Source organism: Dendrobium catenatum, unplaced genomic scaffold, assembly GCF_001605985.2.
Source record: "Dendrobium catenatum unplaced genomic scaffold, ASM160598v2 fragScaff_scaffold_743, whole genome shotgun sequence".
Taxonomy (NCBI): domain Eukaryota; kingdom Viridiplantae; phylum Streptophyta; class Magnoliopsida; order Asparagales; family Orchidaceae; genus Dendrobium; species Dendrobium catenatum.
Genome location: NW_021319205.1, coordinates 614,692 through 629,549, shown reverse-complemented (window position 1 = coordinate 629,549; position 14,858 = coordinate 614,692). Strand labels below are relative to the sequence as shown.

The 14,858-nt window shown below is 40.9% G+C and overlaps 1 protein-coding gene and 2 pseudogenes across 2 annotated transcripts in view; 1 reads left to right on the top strand and 2 right to left on the bottom strand.

The window, feature by feature from the left end:
* Nucleotides 1-2,524: 2,524 nt before the first annotated feature.
* LOC110097491 lies at nucleotides 2,525-3,659 on the bottom strand (annotated as a pseudogene).
* A 3,168-nt stretch (nucleotides 3,660-6,827) lies between these two features.
* LOC114580037 lies at nucleotides 6,828-7,369 on the bottom strand (annotated as a pseudogene).
* Nucleotides 7,370-10,413: 3,044 nt separating this feature from the next.
* Nucleotides 10,414-14,858, top strand: part of LOC110097490 (uncharacterized protein ML0493) — a 13,395-nt gene continuing 8,950 nt past the window's right edge. Inside the window, exons 1-7 of one of the 2 annotated variants that reach the window (XM_020823869.2) lie at nucleotides 10,414-10,845; nucleotides 10,950-10,993; nucleotides 11,094-11,160; nucleotides 12,658-12,765; nucleotides 12,995-13,086; nucleotides 13,709-13,783; nucleotides 13,874-13,943. In XM_020823869.2, coding sequence (XP_020679528.1) covers nucleotides 11,104-11,160; nucleotides 12,658-12,765; nucleotides 12,995-13,086; nucleotides 13,709-13,783; nucleotides 13,874-13,943 — 402 coding nt within the window. In that variant the 5' untranslated portion in view covers nucleotides 10,414-10,845; nucleotides 10,950-10,993; nucleotides 11,094-11,103. Of the gene's footprint in view, nucleotides 10,846-10,949; nucleotides 10,994-11,079; nucleotides 11,161-12,657; nucleotides 12,766-12,994; nucleotides 13,087-13,708; nucleotides 13,784-13,873; nucleotides 13,944-14,858 lie in introns of both variants that reach the window. The other variant, XM_020823867.2, reaches the window with a different exon arrangement.

Below are 14,858 nucleotides of genomic sequence, written 5' to 3'. Positions count from 1 at the left end.
CGGGTTCTAGGGCAGCAAACTCCTCCCGTTCTGCTGGGAATGGACGGAATGATGCTTCTTGCTCCTCTAGGGAGCAGCTGCAAGCTCAGACCCAAGCTCTTCTCCGTCGGGTTAAGGAGGACAGCAAACCGAGCACAAAGCTCGGCCAGCCTGCTCCTTCCAGCTCCAAGGATCGGGATGTGGGTGTGCAGCCCACGGGCTTCACCTACTCGGATGGTAGCGTCAAGACGGGTGAGGATAGGGACAAGGCTATTGACACTCGGTCAGGCAAGCGAGGTGTCTCTGGCAAAGCTCACAAGAAGTTCCAGGCGGCGTTTATGACCGATGCCAAGGGTCCGAAGAGGTGGCCGAACAACTATGTTTATCTGCCGGATGGTAGCGTCAAGACCCCGTCTAATGGTTCCTCCCACTTGAACTCAACTGAGGTTTCGACCAGGTCGTCTGGGTCGGACAGTGAAGCCTGTTCGAAAGAAGAGATGGAGGAATCGGAAGGCCAGTCCAATGCGCACCATGATATGGAGGAGTCAGATGCTCCATCCGACGCCAATTCGAACATGGAAGCAGCCGACCAAGTGAACGAGCCTCAGGTTGTTGTTTCCCACCCGCCACCTGCAGCCTGTGCCCAGTCCGACGTAATGCAGTATTCGGCCGATAGTTCTACTGAGGAGGACTCGAGCTCGGCCATGGAGCCTCCTCACGACCTGAACCAGCCTCCCGATACCCTAGTCACCCCCGCGACTCAGCCCAGCCGTGCGAACTTGGAGTCCGTCCAGGTTTGTGCTTCGACTCCTCCCAACTCGTGTTGGGTTGCTTCCATGTGTGATTGCAAGGAATTGTTTGTGGATGGACCATCTACCTGCAGGTGTGGAAATCCCCATGGTAGTTCAGCCTCTATTCCTGTTGTTACAAAATTATGCCCACAAGCTGTTTGTGGGAAAGCCCCCAAGAACAAGGGAATTTTTTTATTCAGCAACAACAGCCCACGCAAGCCCCTCCCTTGCCACCTAGTGGGCTGCCTAGTGGCCCCTTTTCTTGGAGCAAAGTTCAATATGTATCCTTGGACAAGATGAGTGAAGAGACCTTCCTTGCCAAGGATGGTGTTTCCATGGAGCCGGAGGTTGCTGCAGTCAATGAGAACATTGCAAGGCTCGGGAAAGCCCTTGTGGCTAAGATTATTGGAAGAAGAATTTCCTTTTCCTTTCTCCGTAGTGAACTCAAGCGTCGTTGGTATCACTTTGGAGAATTCCAAGTTATAACTACAGCTCCAAACTCTTTTGTTTGCCTTTTCCAAAGTGGGGAAACAAGAGATGCAGTGCTTATGAGTGGACCATGGATCGTGGCGGGTAATATTATTGGGATGGATAGATGGTCCCCCAATTCCTCCCCAAATTCCCTCCAAGGCCTACATTCGCCAATCTGGATCCGGCTACCCCAACTCCCTCTTATGTATTGGGATACCAACAACATTACTCGCCTTGCCAACATGTTGGGGGAGCCACTATGGATGGATTCCCATACAAGCTTTTGGGGCAGATTGTCTTATGCTCAGATTTGTGTCAAAATTGACCTTTCAAAGAGGCTTCAACCTGGAGAGTGGATAAATGGGCTCCATGGCAAATTTTCCAAAAGGTGGAATATGAAGGCCTTTCAAATCTCTGCTTTGAGTGTGGTTTTATTGGCCATAGCAATGGCATGTGCCTGTCCAAAGCTTCAACCCGAGGCTCCACCTCCCCCCAGCAGCAGCTGCCTCCTTCCAAGCCACAATAACCACCTACAAACGAACCACCTTCCGTGAACCACTCTTCGGCTTGCTCTCCTCCCATGCTGACGAACAAACCCTTAGATGTTCGAAGCAGTGAGGATAAAAATGAGGCTTCCCTTGGAGCTTGGAAATTGATCATGCGAATGAAGAAGGGAAATTACAAGGTCATGAATGATCAACCAAAATGCCAGCAGGTCACACCTCCACCCCTCCAATTCTCGGCCTCTAAGGTGCAGCAGTTGGAAGAGACTTCTAGCAGGATCCTAAACTGCGCAAGCAACAGTCTCGAGGATCCAGTGCCTACTTCACCAGGGAGCTCCTCCAGCTTGGGCCCTTAACCAACTCCTCTCGGAAGAGTAAGAAGACCTCAGACTTTACATGCAGGAACTTGGTCCCCTCAAGTGCCCAATGAGTTGTTTCCGTTCATTGGTTTGTTGTGTGTACTCTAGGTTTGATGGACCTCTGCTAGAGCAATGTGACACCTTTCAGCCATTGTGGTTGTTTCTACTTTTCCCAGGTGTCTCTCCACTCTAGGGCGGTTCCCTCTCAATCTTAGTTGTACACACCACAAACCTATGAAGGAGCTCTCCTTCTCACTTGAGAGGATCCTTTTGTTTCTTTTTGTAAGTCCCTTGTTTTGCTGCTTTGTACGGGATGCTCTCCTTTTTGTATACTTTTCCCCTTTATGCTTTTTTGTTTTGGGAAGAGTTAGTTTTTTCTTGGACCAGCTCTTTTCTTTTTTTGTATTTTCTCTTTTATATTAATATATGTCAAGTGCAACTTTCAAGAGTGAACTTGATTCATCTCGGGCTGATAAAGTTCGAAGTTGTTGGTCACGAGCTACCAATAGATGAGCAAGAGTAGCCTGAGTACACCCATCATCAGCTCGTTGGTATTTGCTTAACAACTCCTGTAAATGAAGTACCTCTTCGCTCAAATAATGAAGGTTTTCACGTTGATACTGCAACAGAGCCATTTGCTGATCAGAAAGACGCCCACCTTCATTAGGGGTGTCAATTTCGGGCCACGAGTCGGGTTCGGGTCGAACCCGGAACTGACCCGGGTTCAATCGGGTCGACCCTAACCCGACCCGGGTAGGCAAACGGGTCGAAATCCTGGACCCGAACCCGACCCGCTTCGGGTTCGGGTCAACCCGACACGACCCGGGCAGCGGCGCAGGTTCGCGATTTCACAGCGCCGGCGAGCAGCAGCGGGCGCGGCGGGCCGGCGGGCAGCGGACGGCAAATGGGTCGAAAACTCGAACCCGAACCCGACCCGGTTCGGGTTGACCCAAACCCGAAATTTTCGAGTCGGGTCCGGATCGGATTTTCGTGTCGTGTCAAATATTGACAGCCCTAACCTTCATGATACCTGAGCTCTTCCAGTGAACTTGATGGTTGCAAAGCAGAATAGAGATACTTCAAAATATCATGTTGACCATTCAACGAATTGTACTGATGTATACAACCTATATAGACACTCATAAAGCAGCCAACTCCAACGACTTCGGCAAACATCACAATCCTTAATAATGTTGACACATATAGCCTTTGTAGATAAGGTTTCCAAACACAGATAAGTAGCATCAAAGCTGTTCCGGATGCAGTAGCAGCAAATGGAAGTCTAGCAATGTGTTTCAGCTTCTCGCTAAACATGTAATAACCCTGCAACCTCACTTTTTTAACCTGGTAGACTAGATACTGCTGAAATATGCCTGTGATTACTAGTAAGATGACATTGCAACTGCAAATCATTGCTGATATCAGTTCTGGCATGGGGAAGAAAAACCATCGTGATGCAACTACCACAACTACGTAACCAACAGGATGCAGTACAAAATGCTGCCAAAAATATTTCTAGGTTGTCAATGATTTGATAAGGGTGAAACTATTATCATCGACGGCGGGGACGGAGGATGAAGTCGTGTGAGCCATGTCCGCAACCGATTCCACGCAATTCACCTTTCCCTGCTCGCCTTCTATTAGGTCTATATCATCTTCTTCCCCAGAATTATGCGCTCGGGTCAAAATCTCGATTCTGCGGAATGGTCGACAAACCCGATGGATCGCAAATATTTTATATATAGTGCAACAAGTGATAAGAGATATAGTTGTTTGTTTTTTTTTTAATCGGCAACAGAGACACTGGAATCCTCTAAGAAATCAACAATTTGAAGGATATTTGGCCTCAACAGCATGGAGCTAGTCCCAGCTAAAAGCTCATAAATGATTCTAAAGGAGAAGTCACAATCAAAGAAAAGGTGAGAGAGGTTTTAGGGTTGAAGGTGACAAATACGACAAAGAGTATCTGAGTTAATATTCCTTGCATCAGAAGTTTTCAACCTGCCACGTAAAGCCAACCAGTCATAAATAGAGAAAGCACAAGGCATGAGATTTATGCCAAACCGAGGACTGCTAAGAGCATTGAGCTTCTTCACTATAGAATTCCATGGTAAAGGCATTAAATTTAACCGAATGAACATTATCTCACATCAAACATGTACCTGAATTGTTAACAAAATAGGAATACAAGAGAAAACTTCTTAAGTTTGCCTGTTAACAAGGAGAGATTAGTACGTGTGGTTATCGGATCGTTCAAAGACCAATTAGGATGTTAGAAAGCTCCATTTCTTTGATAATTATTTATTTAATCATTATTTCTGAAACTATACCGGAAGAACAAAATGAAGCCTAAGTAGAGCAGGGAGGGGCAGCCGAATTGTATCAGAGAAAGGAATCTCGGAGAGACATTTTCTCAAACACCAGTGATCCCAATGAAGTGAAATGTGATAGAGAGGGGTGATCTGAAAGGAGAATTTCTTGGCTGCTGTATCAGAAATCACATAAAATGATAAAATTTTAAATTCTGAAATAAATAATCAAATAATTTATCTAAATATAACATCCATTCTGAAACTTTGCCTCTTATGCAGCACAGATTTCTCCCGCGACAGTCTCCGTTGAATAGCGAGCGTTTCTTAAAAAAATGGCTACAAAGTGCTACGTGAAAGAGTTTGGAAGCGGACAAGGGAACTAACTGTGAATGGCTGCAAAAGGCTAAAGTCTGAGTGCGAGTTTTTTTCACCTCTTCTCTTTTGATCTTATCAATTCAATCCCACACAAAATGACGGCGCTCGCACAGCAAATAACCATAACGACCCGTCCGCTCCTACTGGCTCCATTAAGTCCGTTCTCTCTGAACTTCTGAGAACGGGAAGACAAACAGGCCCTAGGAAGAGTGGTCGGCCAGAGAGAACCTTCAAATATGAACTCCATGGCCTTCAGCGACTCCTTTCTGTTCTGCAGATTTGGCGTCTCAATTCCATCTCGAACTTGCACGAAGAGATCCGCCGGCGACCGCGTAGTGCACGCCACCGCCGTTGGAGAGCGCCGTCGTAGACGGCCGCAGAATGTAGAGGGCGAGTTCTTCGTAGGTGAGCCGAGTTAAAGCTAAATACAAAAGTTTTGCTTCCAATATTGCTCGAAGTGCATGCAGTGAGTTGCAAGGCTGAGACCTGATCTTCCAGGTAACGGAAGCCAGCGCTGATGATCTTCTCCATGATTGGATCAATAAACATATCCGCCATGGCAATCGTCGACGATCGATGTAGAGCAGAGCAACTGAAGAGTAGGAAAAAAAAAGGAGATTGGAAGAGATGCAGATTTGATAGTCTACCGGCTCTTTGCGATGTCCTGCTAGTTAAGATAAGGAAAATCCTTGAATATTTCATCTCAACCGTTCCTTTGAAATCCCTCGGCCTAACGGAGACGTCAACAGTACCAAGGAATTCCCAGCTGGCAATGGTCAAATGTGGCGTCGCATAAACGATAAAACTTAGGAAAATGGTGGAGGGAAGGCCCACTAAAGTTTTTTTTTTTTTTTGGGACATTTAGGCCATTTAAGGCAAACTCACACACACAACGCATACACAAAGACTTGAATCTTGGACCTCTTAGTTGGAAGCTTAAGCTCTCAACCAATAAGCCAAGGAGAGTTGTGTCCACTAAAGTTTCATTTGAACAATTGTTTACGGCTTCCTAACTAAATTTTTTACTTTTTAGTGAAAAAAAAAATCATTTAAAAAATTTTTTGTACTTAAAAATTTAATTTAAAAAATAATAAAAAATTGGTGTGAAGCAATGCTTAAGCTGCCGGATAATTATTAGTTGACTATTTTTTAAATCAGTCTTTAAATATAATAAATAAAAATTTTTTATTAAAAAATCGTTAATTAATTGGAGAAGAGATGTGAGACGATGAAGTTTAAGCTGGCTTTTATTTGATAAATGATAAGCACAAGCTCAAGCCTTCAATGTAATGTCATGAAAGTAAGTGAAAATAATAATAAAGATTTATTGAATAATTTTTTATTCTCTTCCAAATGAATTGATGGCATTAAAGTCCACAGTCTCACATGCAGAAAGACAGCTGTCTCCCAATTAATTTCCTTGCTTTTTCACAAAGCTCCAAAAGCATGTCACATGCACATTGATACTTGTCTATCACTCAGTAATTTAATTGTCTAATTGAGATCCATTGACATGTTACTAGGGGTGTAAACGAGTCGAGTCGAGTCGGATTTTGACTCTTATCGAACTCAGCTCGTTACATGAAAAGCGAGTTCGAACTAGAGCTCGTCTCGCTGTAAACGAGTTCGAGCCGGCTCGCCAGCCATGGAAGGAAAATTTTAAATTTAGGTTGGATTTTTAAAAATTAGATGTAATTTTTAAAAATTAAGCATGATTTTTAAAATTTAGTATATATATATATATACAGACTCGGACTCCGCGCGACAGCGGCAGACGCGATGCGCGACAGGCTGACGCGATGCGACTCGCTAAGCGACGCGGGTCAGACTCGGACTCCGCGCGGGCAGGTTCGGTCAGCCTCGGTCAGGGCGGGCAGCGGGTCATTTCGGGTTTCCGGGTCAACCCGAACCCGACCTGGTTTTTCAAATGGGTCGAAAACTCGAACCCGAACCCGACCCGGTTCGGGTTGACCCAAACCCGAAATTTTCGAGTCGGGTCCGGATCGGATTTTCGTGTCGTGTCAAATATTGACAGCCCTAACCTTCATGATACCTGAGCTCTTCCAGTGAACTTGATGGTTGCAAAGCAGAATAGAGATACTTCAAAATATCATGTTGACCATTCAACGAATTGTACTGATGTATACAACCTATATAGACACTCATAAAGCAGCCAACTCCAACGACTTCGGCAAACATCACAATCCTTAATAATGTTGACACATATAGCCTTTGTAGATAAGGTTTCCAAACACAGATAAGTAGCATCAAAGCTGTTCCGGATGCAGTAGCAGCAAATGGAAGTCTAGCAATGTGTTTCAGCTTCTCGCTAAACATGTAATAACCCTGCAACCTCACTTTTTTAACCTGGTAGACTAGATACTGCTGAAATATGCCTGTGATTACTAGTAAGATGACATTGCAACTGCAAATCATTGCTGATATCAGTTCTGGCATGGGGAAGAAAAACCATCGTGATGCAACTACCACAACTACGTAACCAACAGGATGCAGTACAAAATGCTGCCAAAAATATTTCTAGGTTGTCAATGATTTGATAAGGGTGAAACTATTATCATCGACGGCGGGGACGGAGGATGAAGTCGTGTGAGCCATGTCCGCAACCGATTCCACGCAATTCACCTTTCCCTGCTCGCCTTCTATTAGGTCTATATCATCTTCTTCCCCAGAATTATGCGCTCGGGTCGAAACCTCGATTCTGCGGAATGGTTGGCAATCCCGATCGATCGCAAATATGATAAGAGATATAGTTGTTTTTTTAATCGGCAACAGAGACACTGGAATCCTCTAAGAAATCAACAATTTGAAGGATATTTGGCCTCAACAGCATGGAGCTAGTCCCAGCTAAAAGCTCAGAAATGATTCTAAAGGAGAAGTCACACCTAAAGAAAAGGTAAGAGAGTTTTTTTTGAAGGTGGCAAATAAAGCAAAGAAGATCTGTGTTAATATTCCTTTTTAATAATGCATGAAAAGTTTTCAGCCTACCACGTAAAACCAACCAGCCATAAAAAGAGAAAGCACAGGGCATGAGATTTATGCCAAACTGAGGACTGCTAAGAGCATTGAGCTTCTTCACTATAGAATTCCATAATAAAAGATTTAAATTTAGTCGAATGAACATTATCTCACTTTAAACAGGCACCTGAATTGTTTAACAAAATAAGAATAGGAAAGAAAACTTCTAAAGTTTGCCTTTTAACAAGGAGAGATTAGTTATGTGCGGTCATCAGATAGTACAAAGGTTTATTAGGATGCGTCATGTCAATCGATACACAATGGTACACAGTGTATTTATGACATGGCGCATCCTATTGGCCTACGAACAATGGCCACATGTAATAATTTTGCATTAACAAAAGAGGGGGCAAGTTCAAGAATAGCCTTTTATTAGCATATTAAGTAGGGAGGATTGAATTGTATCAGAGAAAGGAATATCCAAGAGACATTTTCTCAAACACCGGTATGAAGTGAAATGTATGTAATAATTTTGCATTAACAAAAGAGGGGGCAAGTTCAAGAATAGTCTTTTATTAGCATATTAAGTAGGGAGGATTGAATTGTATAAGAGAAAGGAATATCCAAGAGACATTTTCTCAAACACCAGCGGTCCCAATGAAGCGAAATGAAATGTATGTGAGAGAGGAGAAATTATTCTATGCGGAGTCCAAGTGTAAAGAATCTTCCGGATTGTTGCATATACACTGCGTACTTACTATGTAGCATATTTATAGATACGCATCAAATACAGAGTCTATCATTAGTTGTGAGTATTTGCTGAGCATTTATTGAGTATTATTGATTTGCTACTTATTTACAGGTTATTTGATGCGTATCTACAAATATATAGTATATACACAATACGTACGTAGTGCATACGCAATAAGTACGCAGCAACTAGAAGACCATCTACATTACGACTCCGCATATAATAGTTTTCGGTGAGAGAGAGAGAGCTGAAGTTTTTCATTTGCATTCTAAAGAAAAGGGGGTTACAACGCCTCCAACAAAAAAAAGCTAACAAAAAAAGAAAATCTAATAGCCCATAGGCCTATCTAGCGGGAAATTCCGCCGATCCTCCTCAAGGATACAAAAAATATCTTAAGGAATATACTCTTTGTATCTATCCCCATAATCCAAAAAAAAAAGAAGCCAGAGTAGCCCTTTGAGCACAAAAATGGGCCGCCCTATTAAATCGTCTGTATGTATGGACAAACAAAAGATTCCGAACTTGTAGGAGCCAATCCAGCTCGGCACAATTCCTAGTCTGAAGTTTCCACTGTTCCTTCTCCATGTATGCTTGCATAAATTGGATCACACTTGCGTTGTCACCCTCAATAATGATCCCGTCAGCCTCGAACATCCATTCAAGAAGAAGCTTATGGATGTACCGGAACGCCATAAGCTCCACATGCGTGCTATCCCAGTGCGTGATTCCCCAACCCGCCGCCTTAATTAAGGATCCCCGATCATCCCGAATGACAATACCAATCTCGCCAACGTTGGATCTTCTGAGAGCGCCATCAAAATTAATCTTCAACCAGTCTGTAGGGGGGGGGGGGACCCCACGCGGATGTGATTAAGGTCTTCGACCTCATTATAACTGAGAGGGCAATGCGGGTCAACCTGGAACTTGCGGCCGCATAACCACTCATTAGTAGGAATCCTGTTCATTTAGACCCGCCACCAAAACAGTCGCACCCGTGGACGCAGCCCAAGCTTCAAAATCGTGCAAACGGGGCTATACTCCTCATCAAACAGTCTGTTGTATACATTGGCCGAGATTGTAGAACCCAAGGGGGTCTTGATCAGCTCCATACGGTCGGAGCACATTCCCGCTTTGATCGGTATTTCACAAATGTTCTCCATGAGCGTCTCCCCGAAACAGGTGAAGAGTTTCGGCCTGTCCCAAGTGCCTTCCTCCAGCAGGAAATCAGCAACACAAAGATCATACAGGTTATTTGATGCGTATCTACAAATATATAGTATATACACAATACGTACGTAGTGCATACGCAATAAGTACGCAGCAACTAGAAGATCCTCTACATTACGACTCCGCATATAATAGTTTTCGGTGAGAGAGAGAGAGAGAGGTAATCTGAAAGGAGAATTTATGCTTAATCTTGGTTGCCGTATCACAAATCACATAAAATTTAAATTCTAAAAGAAATAATCAAATAATTTATCTAAATATAACATCCATTTTGAAAACTTTACCTCTTATGCAGCACAGATCTCTCCCGTTACAGTCTCCGTGGAATGGCAAATTATTAGGTCCGGTTACCAGACATATTTCTAGGTCCGGACATCCACTAAAAATTTGCCACGTGGAATGTGCATGTGTCCATGAAATTTTAAGTCAAGTGCATCAAAAGTGCAGATAAAATATAGGTAAAGTACAGTCAAAATATAAATAAAATAAATCTAAAGCATAGTCAAAATGCACAGTCAATATGATAAATTTTTATTAGATGTTCGGATCTAATAATTTGCCCCGTGGAATAGGGAGCATTTCTTAAAAAATGGCTACAAAAGTACTCCATGGAAGAGTTTGGAAGCGGACAAGGGAATTATTTGTGAATGGCTGCAAAAGGCAAAAGGCAAAAGGCAAAAAGGCAAAAGGCAAAAGGCAAAAAGGCAAAAGGCAAAAATCTGAGTGCGAGCTTCTATTTTTTAATTGTCCACCTCTTCCCTTTTGATCTTACCAATTCAATCCCACATAAAACGACGGCGCTCGCACAGCAAAGAACCAAAACGACCTGTTCGCTCCTACTGGTTCCATTAAATTCGTTCTCTGTGAACTTCTGAGAACGGGAAGAAAAACGGGCCCTAGGAAGAGTGGTCGGCCAGAGAAAACCTTCAAATATGAACTCCATGGCCTTCAGTGACTCCTTTCTGTTTTGTAGATTTGGCGTCTCAATTCCATATCGAACTCGCACGAAGAGATCCGCCGGCGACCACGTAGTGCACGCCACCGCAGTTGGAGAGCGCCGTCGTAGACGGCCGCAGAATGTAGAGGGCGAGTTCTTCGTAGGTGAGCCGAGTTAAAGCTAAATCCAAAAGTTTTGCTTCCAATATTGCTCGAAGTGCATGCAATGAGTTTCCAGGCTGACGATGGTCTCGTTCGATCGTTTGCAGATCAGCGGTGCATCGACTGCGATACATGCCGGTGGATGGCTCCGGTAATTGATTAGGGATTTGCTTTGCTTTTGATTTAGGGTTTTGGCTTAGTTTCCATAGAATTTTGTTTGTTGGTTTGGCTTCTCAGAGGACCTTCAGCAGGGTTGATAACATGTCGGCTGTGATCGAGCAGCCAAGCTCAGAGGAGGATAGACGCCACGCGCTCCAGGTGATATTTTTTATACAGGAATTTAGGTTCTTTCCGTTAATAGGTTTAATAATAAATGCACTTTTAGCTCAAGTTAAGGGAAGGAAAAAAAGAATTAGCGAGTAGAAGAAAATAGAAAAATTATATTCTTTCATGTGTATTGGGAGTACTAAGTGGGTAACGAGAACAAATCACAAGGTTGAGGTGATGTTTGGTGAGAATTTAGTAGATCCTTTTAGAAATGATGTGAATGAAGATGAGACTAAGGCTTCGTTTGGGACGGCTTTCTTACTGCTTCTTAAAGCAGCTTTCTAATACAAAATTTTTATTTTTTGTATTAGAAAGCTGCTTCAAGAAGCAGTAAGAAAGCTGTCCCAAATGAAGTCTAAAAGAGTTGAGAAAATCAACTTGAAAGATAAAGTGGACTATTCTTTACCTAAAGAATGGAAATATAATAAGAACCAACTTAATATTTGGGGTATAGGGTTAAAAGGATTTTAGGGGTCTTAGGGATTTAGGGTTTAGGGTTTAGAGAGAGAGGTGCTTGCTAGTCCAGCTGACAAGGGAGTTGAAAGTTAAGATTTTGAATTTGCTTTTCAAAAATTTTTGTGGTGGGAAGCTGCTTTGTACTACTAGATTAGTTAAGTTGTTTTCTTTACTACAACTTCACAATCAACTTTATAAATCGTCGTAGCCATTACAAACAGACCCTAAATCAGAAGTATAATTTGTTAGTCAAATTTTAAATAATATTTCTAATTGAAAATAATTAATCTATGCCTAGTTAACTTAATTAAATTCTAATTAATTACTAGGAAGAAAATAGGCCATGATTGAGAGGGATAACTTTTTAATCTTTTAAAAGAACAGGAATGGTTTAGGATTGTTGAAAGTTTACTTACGTTAGATTAATTTCTCTCTATTGTTGCTCCATTTGCAAGTAATGAAACCAAGGATCGCACATGAGTACATTATTATCTGTAAATTTCTTTTTTTTTTTTTTTTTTTAAAATTTTTTTTTTTTTTTGGAAACTGATCTGTAAATTTCCTTTGTTGATGAATCATTGCATTATTTAAGATTCGTATAGGAATTTTCGACTTCCCTATGCCCTGTTCTAATGTTTATATCTTATTGTGTATAATCATTTTTCTACTAGTTGGGTTCGTTAAAAGCTGGTATATGTTGAAAATTCAGTAATTTGTTGACCTGCCTTTTGAAGGGGAGATTTGCTTAATCCTCTTGTGCTAGTAGCATATAAATTACAAATTTACAATACATATTGTTTTTGATAGTAATAAATTTGTGGATCTTTAAAAGGAAAGAGTTAATATTGTGTCGCTGCCAATAGGTGGTAACGTGGAGGTTTGGGGTTCAATTTTGCTAATAAAATAGCAATGTGTTAATATTTTAATACTGTGGAGTAGCAGGGACCTTTATTTAGAAGCTAATCATTCAATTTTATCGCTTTTATGCTGCTAAACTTGATGTTCTACTTCATAATGTTTGTTCCATTGCAGGCACTCCTGTCGTGTCCCACTAACTCCATACATACTGAGAAGCCAACAATGGAGATTATTCATGTTCAGAAATTGTTTCCTCTTGCTGTAGATGAAAGCAGATTGCCGGTAGTTTTTTCTCTTTGGAACTTATAGTCTCGCTGTTGCTCTTTGTTTCTTGTTAATGGTTGTACCTGTTAATTGAAGAGGAATCAAACTTATTATCTTCAGGATTCTTGCATGTAGCAAAGGTTATAAAAAATCTTATCCCATGATATCATCAAGAAATTATTGAAACCATGAAAAAAGGAATTATTGAAACCTTGAGTTCTCTAACAAGTTTATGATGATATACAAGGGCATTTATTACTGTGGCTATCACTCTGAGAAATCTTATGGAGCAGCCGCATACCTAATTATTCACCCAGAAGGCAATATTCTTGTTGATAGGTAAGTTTTTTTCTATTTTGTGACAACGAAAGAGTAGAGTTTTCATTAAATGTTTTATGATAGTGTGGAAGTGTCAACTCGGCGTAATATGAACAATCGTTTGCAAAAATTGAGTGGCAGTCAATGTCCAGAATTTCCTAGGAAAGTTACCTATGTGGAGCTACTTAAATATGTTTGATATAGTTGTATTATTGTATTATGTATATTATGTGTTCATAGATACAATCATGATTCCCAAGTTGGTCTGGCTACATCAATAATGACCACAGGATTGGCTTATTATTGAAGATCTGCGTTCCTCCCATGATAGTGTGATGTTTAAAATAAATTTCAGCTGGCTTAAGGCTTCCAACTAATGACTAATTTATTCTTTGTATTTAAAATCATGTCAATGTGGGCTAAATAGTGTTCTGTAATGCATAGTTATATAATAATGTTGACAGTCTTTGCGTTCTCTTAATTATTTTTTGAAATTTAGAACTTCCCAACACTTTCTGGCATATGTATGCCTGATATATTTTCTTTCGGAATGTTATCATGGAAGCTATATAGTTATTATTTCTTTTTTACTTTCCAGTCTTACGTAAAATTGACAATTAAGTTTTATTTTTTCACTTTCCAGTCCTCGTTATACAGGGGTATTGGCGAGGAATATTGAGATTTTTGGAGGAGCAAAGTTTATGTTCTTGACTCACATGTAAGATGAAGCAAACCTGAGAATGTTTCTTATATATAGTTTATTTTAAAGAGAAACAAAATTTACTCTCTTTTTTTATGCATTATACAGGGATGATGTAGCAGATCATGACAAGTGGTCGAAACGTTTTGGTTGTAAACGGATTCTCCACTCAAGAGATGTAAGTACTCATTAATTACAGGGGCTCTATCTGTCCTTTGTACTAGAAGATGTGAATTATGTTGGAAAATAATATTTATGTTTCTGCTATATAATTAATTTATGTGGAAAGAACTTGCATAGCATAAGGCATGCGAGGCGCTGTCCTTTAAGGCAGATTCTGTCACTATCAGTATAAATATGGCGCAAAAAGACTATCAACCTTTGTTTTATACTCAATGACTAATTCGGGTGTGTTTAACAAGAACAATGGTCGATTGATGTGACACCATGCAAAGTTGTTTTGAAACTTGTGATGCTACGCGAAAGCACCCAAACATCATATGCTTGCAAAATAGCCTATGTCGATGCACTTAGAACTTTAAAAATTATCAAGGATTCGCCATTCACTTAACAAAATAGTGAACTAAGATCACGATGTTACGTGAAATCACCCAAATGTCGCTCATTCGCGAAGCAAACTGTACCATCATGTTCAAACATCAAAATTATCTAGGAAGGATCTCTTGTGTTCAATTCGAGCGAAAGTGCTAAAAAAAACTATGAGCTTGACGTTGCACGAAATCACCTGAATGATCTCTTTTGCAAAACAGACTGCGTCATCATGTCTAGGACATCGAAATGACTAGAAAAGGACACCCATTTTGCTCAACATTTGCATGAGAAAAATGATGAAAAATTCATCGGTGTGTGCAAAACTCGGCGTGTGCAAGCGATGAAAGTTTTGGCAAGCAAATAAATGTTTATATATATATATATATTTATGATTTTATTAAAAAAATTCAAATTTAATTCACAATTATTATTTTAATATCTTATTAAATACAAATAATGAGCAATTAAAAAATAATAAATAACTAGCCTAATCAGCCCTGCCTCTTCTCTTTCTCATTCTACTTTTCCCATCTAATATCAG